The following is a 10210-nucleotide window of genomic DNA, read 5'->3' as shown; positions in this document are numbered from 1 at the left end:
TTGATTTTTGCTATTGGTTGAGAACAAGATCATGTGACATTATGGGACCATCTTGCGTCGCAAACAAGCAACATTAGCCCCGCCCCTTTTATAAAAACTAGCACCTGTGGGCTCTACAATCTGTACTGAGTATGTAGGAGTGGGAGAAGAGTGAATAGTGAGGTATATTGAGTAATGAGTAGCTAGTTAATATAGCATTGATCAGTGGTTCCCAAACAGGGGTACAGGTGCACATTGTAGGGGGTACTCGGAAAAATGTAATAATCAATTTTTAAAAAATCAGGAAATGTCCCTAGTTCCTTTTTAGACAATTTTTGGGGACAAATTCCCCACAAACTAACAATAAAGTTGCTCAATAAACAGGATTATTTTTTGCCGTAGAGGCCATTTTATAACACTACAGACAATAGGAAACAATAACTCGCTACATTTTTTTTTTTTTTTTTACAAAGGAGATTATTTACTCACTGTTGAAGTAGTTAAATAAAAGTTGTAGTTTAACGAAATTCCACTTTAAATTCCACTCATTGCTATTATTTGTAGATTAAGCCTCCAATGTTTGAGACACATTGAGGGGTTTAGGGGAGCCCACTGTTCCACAAATGAAAACGCATATGAACTTATGGAGAGGGTAGTTATGATATGAAGACGGGCTACACATGATTTGACAAAAATGCAAAGTGGGTAAATGGAATAAAAACAGATTGGGAACCACTGGCATAGATTGTTTTATAGTATAAACTGGGCGTGGCAGGTCAGGAGCAAGCAGGGGTTTAGTTACTCTTAAGTACAAGTAAAGTTACTGATTTAGAAATATTCTCAAAAAAGTACAAGAACCCATAAAGGCAACTCAATTACAGTAACTGTCAATTCTGCATAACAAAGTAAAAAAAATGTGGCTTTCCAACCCTGACATTGCGAGATGTTTGTCACATGTGACTCCTGTCACACAGCAGTTTAACAGAAAAAGCAAAGTCCACGGTGTAGGCTAAGAGAGTCATGCTGCAGATGGCCGTTTCCATGATGACCAGCTCTGCAGGCACACTGTGCTTGGCCTGTTTGAGTACGAGCACCTTAGTGAAGCAGATCACAGTAGCTATCATGTAGAGCATCAGCCCCGTCAGGCTGAACGCCGCCAGAAGTCTGTCAAACGGCAGCAAACATCGTCCCACCAAGTCCCCCAGTATCACCACCAGAGTGACCACCACAGTGAGGATGCAGACCCCGTAGGACACACCAGGAACCCAAGTGGACCAATTGCGTGCTTCATCAGGCGCCACCCGGACCACCTCTACAACCAGAGGGACCATCTGACACCCTCCCCACAGCTGCAGCAGCTTCAGGAGGCCTGGTGTGCTGCTCAAGTAGCCCCTCTGCTCCTGTGTCCGTGTGCTGAGCACGATGGACTCGGAAATGTACGCGCAGACAGTCAGACACGAAGACACGGCGGCTGCCACGGGGCGAGGACGCACGTGTTGGTGATCCAAGAGGAGCCAGCAGAAGACCACGGAGCTGCTGAGGTTCATCAGAGCCCCCAACACCGCCACGCTCACCGTCAGGTTCTTCCAGGACACGGGCAGGAGGCTGTGGAACTGGATGACACTGAGGATGTGAATGGAGAGGGTGAGGGAGAAGAAGAAGCACCAGGTGAACATGCAGAAGATCCAGAACGTGCGAGGGGGATGGTTGGCTTCCTCAAGTTCCAGAGACGCCACCAGACTGAAGGTGGTGCAGCTGCACAGGAGCGCCCATGTCCGTACCAGGAAAATGGGACTGGTGAAGTCTCTGGCTTCCAGTACAATCACAGGCATGGCCACACAGAGTTGGACCAGGGGTCCAGAATCATCAGCAGAACCAGTTGTTTGTAGCCAATAGCACCCACTTTGGAAAGATCTGGTTTCTAACTAATGAAAAAACTGTCAAAAACGTGGTGTTGGTGCTCTCGCCTGATCTCCATCCTCTCGTGCTGACACTTCAAACCTGTGTGGGTTTGTGTGTGTCTGACTACTTCCTTTTTGAAACTCAGCAGCTTCTGTCGCTGCAAACAAGCACAATAATAAATGCCAGATGTCAACAAAGCCTGTTCCCACAAAGAGCCGTTCCTCTTTCCTGAAACTGAGCCATTTACAGCTGCTAAAGGACAAAGTATGAGAGATTTGTTGATGTGTTGTAAATGTGAGAATGACCTTTTATGGTTGGTAATAAAAAAGCTGCTGGATGCTTCGTTCCTGGTTTATTTTTCAGGAATGTGTTTCTTTCAGTTCTACACATGTAGTTCATAATTAGTCAAATGTGTTTCATATCAAGATTTCCCACATTTTACCATTTAAAATATATATATAAATCGAAGGCTATACTGACAGAAAAAAGCTCAGACGTCCACACTAAAAATATTAAAATATATTTTCATTGATTAGGAAGCCTAACAAGATAACCAACAATAAATAATAGAAATTAGATGAGAGATATTTGTTATTGGTGTATTTTACAGCTGATTTTGGTCCTGTTATCATTAGAGATGCTAACAGAAAGCTAACACAAGAAGAAGGTTAACTTTTATCAGGTTATTTATTTCAGGCTCAGAAATTTCGATTAATTGTAATTGAACTTTAGTAATTGAGAGTGTAATTGTAATTGAACTTTAGTAATTGAGAATGTAATTGTAATTGAACTTTAGTAATTGAGAATGCAATTGTAGTTGACTTGCTGAAGATGAAAAATAATTGTAGTTTGCTTGAAATTGGAAAAATAGCTTATCGCTGTAATCGTAATTGAATTGTAGTTGAACATGGGTAATTGAAAACATGATTGTAACTGAAAAATGTAATTGATCCCAACCCTGGTCCCGTCACATTGAGAGTGTTTGCTATCCTTCTATAAAATTGTGGTGCTGTCTTCAGGGTTTCAGCAGCTCTAGGTTAGCCTTTAGCTAACTGGACCTGTATTTATACACAGCAGAAATGCGCAGAAACAAGCACACGCTCAAATCACGCCAGATTTTGTGCAAATTTTGACATCCAGCAGTTTGCTACAATCGCTAAAGCGAACAATAGACCACATGTTTTACTGTGAAAAATATGTTGGAATTGTGTGATTTTGTCCCAAAACAAGGTGAGGGTTTCTGTAGCTAATTCTGTTTCACAAGGTGAAGTTCATCATTTCGCCTTATATTATGTCGCATTTTGTGTGAGAATTACTGTTCTCCATTGTTCTCATTTTGTATATTCTTCTGTCATTTTGTGTTGTTTTTTTTTCCAATTTCATGTGTTTTTAAAGTCATTCTGTTTCTTTTTGTTGTGATTTTGTGCTTTACTCTTGTCATTGTGAGGCCTGTACTACAAAGCTGGATTTCCTCTTATTGAGCTAACTTCTAGGATTTATTCGGTGTGTGGTGTACTACGATGCTGGTTAACTTCTTACCGGGCTAAATCACCATGGTAACTCAGGCTGAACACCAAACCTGGTTGGGAAGAGTAGGGTTATTAACTGTTGGCAGCTTCCTGCATTCGTTCCTTCCTGCTTTTTCTGCTGCTGCAGTGTTTGTTTTTGGTCTGAATGATGGATTTAATTCTTAATATTTTTATAGAATTATTCCTCAATTGTGACATTAATTGCTCTACACAGTTTTTCTGTGATTGTAGTTGTCAGACGGTGGCAATCTCCGCCCCTTTCATGTGAAGGAGCGAGTCGCCATGCTGAAATCACCTGGGTTAACTGATCGTGTTCATAACTTGTTTTCGCAGTACAAACTGCTCTGTGACAGAGAATGTTTGGTTAGGTGAAGCCCGCTAACGGAGAGGTATCCCGGATATACTTATCCAGCTTTGTAGTACAGGGCCTGTGTGTTCTTTTATAATTTTTGTGATAAAATCTTAAACTTTGGGGGCCACCAGTTTGCCAGTGTCTAGTTTTAGAGCTTACATTATGTCCACTTTTCTGTTTGTCGTGGAGAATCTTTGATAAAAAACATTCATTGGCTTTGTCTTTAAAAGTCACAATTTGGGTAAAAAATAAGACAAACAAACATTTTCTGTGATAATAAATGATACACAACAGGCAAAGTGAGTCACACTGAGGCTACATCATCTCTTTCTTCCTTTGTTTTTTTCTAGGTTAAGTTTTCTCATGCATTTACGAGTTGATTTCCTGTTTGAGGTTCCGTCACAAAAAAAGTTCTTATGAGAACGTTCAACCGCGACGTTTCTTTCCCTCCCTTTAGTCAGGCTGCAGCAAAACGAGGTCACGCTGACTGAAAATGCGCTCATTTCTTCCGTATTTTTTCTATTTGATTATTTTTTTTTTTCTTCTTCTAAACATTTATGACTTTTATATCCATGACCTTGAATCTCAGTTGTGACTTTTATATCTCATTCAAATGACTTGGTTGGTAAGATCTTATTTGTCTGGTGGACAGAGACGAGCATCCAGAATTTGATCTACTATTCTATGGTATTCTAAGATAAGAGATAAGATATGTATTATACAATGGGAATTACAGCAACAGTTGTTATACATAGAAAATGAACAAGATCTAAAGTTAAAAAAGTGCAAAAGTATATAAATCTGCATAAAGGACAAAACTGAAGGAAGGAATGATTAGAAAAATAAAGGAACGCTATTTTAGAGCTTATTAATGTACGCTGATTGGTCTAATCCTATTTTTGCATTGTACGACAGCTGTTTAAACTAAACATCTTAGCTATAATAATTTTTTAAAAAAGCAATAACAAAGATCTGTTTAAACCAAAACAATGTTCTTGTTTTGTTATGTTTTTCTTGCAATTTTGTTATAATTTTGTCATGTGATTTAAAATCTGTGAAAATACACATAATTCATAAAGTCAGTTACGTCATACAAATTAAAGATACCTGCCTGTAAACGTATATTTGGAAAATCTATTCATTTTTAAATTATGTAATTTACCCTTACAAAAAAAGAATAAGAAAAAAAAATGAACTACAGACTTCTGATTATTTTGTCATGTATTTAAAAGTGTTTTTCATCTTATTTTATTAATTATTGACAAGACTTAGGAATTTTACTGTAAAATCTCAGAACATGTTTCTTTTTTCAACAATTCCTATAACGTTAAGAAGGCCAATCCCAGAGTAAGAATGTAAGTATATGTCCAGAATTATACACAAATAAAAGATTTTTTTTTTTTTTTTCATTCCAAAATATCATCAATTCCCTTGCATACAGTAAACATCTCATGCATAAACCTAAAAAGGAAAAGACCAAATCTTGCACATTGGAACTTTTTCCCCCCCACAAAGGAATCTGTAGAAAATAAAAGATTGTCAATTATTATTATTATTTTAATAAATAACACTAATTCAATTCAAAATGAAAAAATTTCAGGCTCTAAGTGTAGCTACATTTATGAACTCTAAAACTGAGAAAATAACAGCATTCAATGCTGTTTTTGCGCAGTGCATTACGTTTAATCTGATTGGTCGACTATGATGTGATGCATGATTGTTGTGTGGTCATTCATTTTTGTAGTTTCATAAAATGTACGTGGATCATTGTAAAAACATAATAATAATAACTATACAATAATAAGAACAACAACAAACAACAACAACAACCAACAACAACAACAATAATAATAATAATAATAATAATAATAATAATAATAATAATAATAATAGAATGGTTGGGTGAAGTAATTTAACAAATTATTTATTTTAAAACAAACTAAGTACTTGTAAAATTACTGATTTAATAAGTATCCCATAAAAGCAACTCAATTACAGTAAAGCGAGTACTGCTGATGTGTACTCTTTTCTACCAGATGGGGGCAGTTTTACTCAACATATCAATGACTTTACCTTTGCACATCCTTAACAAAAACTAAATGATGTTGCCATGAATAGAATAAAACCATGGAAAAATATTAAGGCAAAGAACAAGCAGCATATGTCAAAATACAGATTCCTGTTTTAGGCCAGTGTGTGTTAAATATGTAACTGTTAACTTAACCCCATGCTAGTGGCAAAAAAAACAGGTTCATTCTTCATCCCCCAGAGTTATGAGGTGCTTTTCCTGCAAAAATCCCTTGCATTTGCCAACAAAAGTTAGAATATATGTAAATAATGCATTTGTTGGCGGAAAAATAATAAAAACAATTACCCACACTGTTCACTTTGGATTCTGCTGAGGTTGACCTCCTGTACACAATAACACTCCCTCCTTCTGCATCGACTCTCTGATGACACTTGTTTGCTGCTGAGTTGGCAACTTTTTGATCAGAACATCATTTGTTTTCATTTCACAGAAAATGGAAATGCCTACAATGGTATTTTGGTGTCATGAATGTTGACCATGATGAGGTCACATTTTAGAAACCCCCTTAATTCCCTCTTATAAATATGAGTTTACACATTCTCATTACATATTTGGTTGGTTTCTTACATGGAATATTACCACAATTGCAAATAATTATGTTCTACAATGAGCACAGATGCATTTTCATCACCTAATGGACTCCTAAAGCCTATAGTTAGTCTTCTTTTTGAACCAGGAGGAGATTATCTATGGCAGGCACTGGTCTACAGTCAGCAGTGGAACAAAAGAAGGGGTTCACAGAGGAAGCAGAAGGGCGTTGTGTAACATTGCGGCTACACAACCCCCTGTGCAGGAGAGATGGGGGCGGGGTTGGATTGGTGGCTGGTTGGTGGGATGTGGAGGAGACACACGTGTGAGCATCAGCAGATGAAGGTGTGGTCTTCAGTGCAGCTTTATCATGAAGCAGGATGACTTCTACGTTTTCACTAAGCCATTAATGTCACTGCATTTTTTTTTTAGAACTGACATATTGTCAAATGAAAAAGATGATGTGTCTTTAACCTTTGGTGTTTGATTCAAGCTGCATATATTCTATTGTATAAACACATTATGTTTTTAATAAGCACCCACTGTATGGTGCATGGATGGTGTCTTCTGGGGTTCTTTTATGGATCAATCATGGGGGTTAGAAATGTTGTTGGTTTTTTTTCTTTCTTTTACTTCTAGTAAAGCAGCATTAATATTTAAAAACCCAGTTCAGATCCACTCCATTCCTCCTTCACACTGATGCACCTGAAGCTGCCAATTCAGCAGAAACAATTGTAGATGTTTTTTATGCTTAAATAAAGTGTAAACCTTGCTTTGTGTTCACTCAGTGATTTAGGATTTTTCATCCTCTTCTTATTGAAATAAAATGGGCAGTTGAGGTGAACAGATGCATGTTCAGTCCGTCTCATTCTTCCTTCACACCTCTGTTGCTTAGTTGCTTAGTTTCTTTGTGTGTCTGTTCGTGCATATGTGCACGTGTGTGTGTGTGTGTGTGTGTGTGTGTGTGTGTGTGTGTGTGTGTGTGTGTGTGTGTGTGTGTGTGTGTGTGTGTGTGTGTGTGTGTGTGTGTGTGTGTGTGTGTGTGTGTGTGTGGTGTGTGTGTGTGTGGAAACTGGAGGAGTCTTCCACCATCCCTTCTCCCTTTTTTCCCTTGAATCTCAGGGTGTGGCACCCCCAGAGCAGCATAGGAGTAGGACATAAAAGAACCAATGAAAGGAATCAAGTTATTTTGATGCTTGAGATGAATATTACCACAGCCTTTGTCATCGTCTTGGTGAACATTCTGGTTTTTAAACACATTCTTGCCATAAACAAAATATATGATAATCAGTAATAGAGTGGTGTACTGGCACAGCTGGCCATGACAGAAAGTCAATTACAATTACATTATCAATTGCTAATGTTCATTTAAATGGTAAATGGACTTGATTTATATTGTGCTTTGTCCCCACACTGAAGTAGACTTTACAACATCAGCTCATACACCCATCCACACATCAATGGGACTGAGCTGCCATGCAAAGCGCTCGTCGACCACTGGGAGCAATTTAGGTTTCAGTGTCTTGCCCATGGACACTAAAACACATTGACAGATATTGAGTGAGATTCAACCCCCAACCTCTCGATCAGAAGACAACCCCTGTATCACGTCAGCCACGGTCGCCCAATTAATTACTAACAGTTAATCACAATATTGAGCCTTTAGTTAAGGCAGCGGCTATCTATAAGGTTGCCGTATCAATATACCAACATTCTATCGGTACACAGCACCACGTCACATGATAGATCAGTCATTGGCCAGTCACGTGACTTAAACTAACCTTAACCCTAACCTAACCCTAAGATGCTACGTACGTGTACATCGGTGACCGTACGAATAGACACTTTCTTTAATTAATCCCATAAAACATAACCTTCCTCTTGTGTTAGCTTTCTGTTAGCATAATGATAATGGTTCAGTTTTGACCCATGTCTTAGCTGTAAAATACACTAACAAATATTATCTATTTTGCTTCTCATCTCTTGGTTACCATGTTAGTATTCCTAATCTCATGAAAATATTGGTATTAATATTTTTGGTGTGGGCTTCTGAGCTATGTTTCTGTCAGTATACCCCTAGATTTTAAGTTTTTTTTTAATGGTAAAATGATCCAGAAGAGAAGTGACAGGTAGTTCAAAAGTTGATATGAAACACGTTAATAATTACGTATATGTGTATACCATAGAACTGTAACTTGGTTCCTATAGTTCGCGTTTCGTTAAATTGTAATGTTTTTGTAAAATTTCCTTGATATTCCATCGAAATGTCAATAAAATCACAATTACAAAACCAACTAAAACTGCAAGCAGTGATGAACAGGCCCTCACAACCACACGCATGTCGGGACGTGGCGCGTGGTGAGGTGTGTTGCATTTCGAGGTGTGGCAGACATTTTAAAGTGTTCAGACGTAGCTGACTATTTTCAAGGATTAAATCACAAACTGTCCTGCACTGTTCTGTGCAAATATAATGCCTATGATTTCCTTTTACCAATAGGTGGCGCTATGACTATAAATGACGGTTGGGTTAAACCATAACTGGAGGTGCTTGATTTGCTTATGTGTGGGTGGTATAACCAAAAATGTATATCATGGTATTTTTCAATATTCTATCGGTTTCACAATATATAACGGTATTTTTTTTTCATGCACAATCAAATGTTCACAGAATTTTCTACTAATTGAGAGAGGAATTACTACAGTAGATTGACTTTGGATGGTCAGTTTTACTGTCATGATGAGTGAATATTGTAGAATAATTCCACACTAGTAGTAATACAAGTTTACAACAGCAGCCCAATGGCTCCTTGCCGCACTAGCTTAGCTTTAGCATTAGCTCGATTTCTAGCTTTAAATGTTGCGTACTCAGTGTTGTGGTGGTTTCTTATGGTGAATAAGGGAGCGTTTTGTTTGCAGCTCCACCAGGACTTATTTCTGCTTTATAGGAATTACAAATTGCGATACTTTGCTCTATTTTTTTGTGTATTACTGCCGAACTGCCGACATGCTAAGCTAACCGCGCCTCCGTGTCCGTGAGTGTTGTTCTAATGTAGCAGAGGCATGCGCACGCAGGCACATGCTCACATGCAGCTTCCGAGCTTTCAATTGTGTCTTTCTTATCCATTTACACGTATGATTTACACCGTGACTAACACCAGAGCGCTACTGTTTGCAGCGTAGCGCTCCGAAAGTTGTGTAATTAAATACACCGGTACGGCGGTATAGTAAAAATTTATATCATACGAAAATATATACCGGTATTCGGTATGAACCGATATACCGCCCTGCCCTACAGTATGTGCAGGTATAAAACAGATATAAATCATTAGACAATAAGGTTATATTGTGTAATCTTTGGGAATGTGTGTTTGTGGTAGAAAGATATATCAGTACTTCGGGAGAGCGCGCACAGAGAACTTCACTACTGACTGAAAAAACTACATTAACCAACACGTAAACTAACTGGTTATGCCTCCGCCTCCCACAATGCAACACCTCCCTTAAAGTGACAGGCCGTGCCTGTAACACCAGTGTATGTGTGTGCTCGTGGGAGGCGAGGGAAGGAGCTGTGGGACTGTATGCAGAACAGGGAGTGGCACAATTCTTAAAGCTTACAGCAGTCCTTTTTTAATTTAATGTATTTTTGTTTGAAGCTTCTTCCAAGAACCATCCTTTCCTCTCCACCTTCCACAGTTATCCAAAAGCTGTCAAAACCATGACAGTCTCACATGTTTTTTTCTTTTGTTAGACCTGAAGTGTCTTGACACCTAGCAATGAGTGTGAGTGTGATATTTTAGTGCACCCGTTCACATTACCTGTGTATTTAAATTT

The 10210-nt window shown here is 38.4% G+C and overlaps 1 protein-coding gene across 1 annotated transcript; it reads right to left on the bottom strand.

Annotated features, from left to right (window-relative positions):
- Positions 1 to 442: 442 nt before the first annotated feature.
- LOC114468064 (myeloid-associated differentiation marker-like) lies at positions 443 to 2067 on the bottom strand. The gene has a single exon (XM_028454723.1). The coding sequence runs from the start codon at positions 1809 to 1811 to the stop codon at positions 930 to 932; it is 882 nt and encodes a 293-aa protein (XP_028310524.1). The 5' UTR covers positions 1812 to 2067; the 3' UTR covers positions 443 to 929.
- Between the last annotated feature and the right edge of the window lie 8143 nt (positions 2068 to 10210).

This window comes from Gouania willdenowi, chromosome 1 (assembly GCF_900634775.1).
Source record: "Gouania willdenowi chromosome 1, fGouWil2.1, whole genome shotgun sequence".
Classification (NCBI taxonomy): Eukaryota; Metazoa; Chordata; class Actinopteri; order Blenniiformes; family Gobiesocidae; genus Gouania; species Gouania willdenowi.
This window is presented reverse-complemented; position numbering and strand designations above follow the sequence as displayed.

Coding starts and splice junctions, on each gene's coding strand:
- LOC114468064 (XM_028454723.1), bottom strand. CDS start 1,811: ATGCCTGTGATTGTACTGGAAGCCAGAGACTTCACCAGTCCCATTTTC.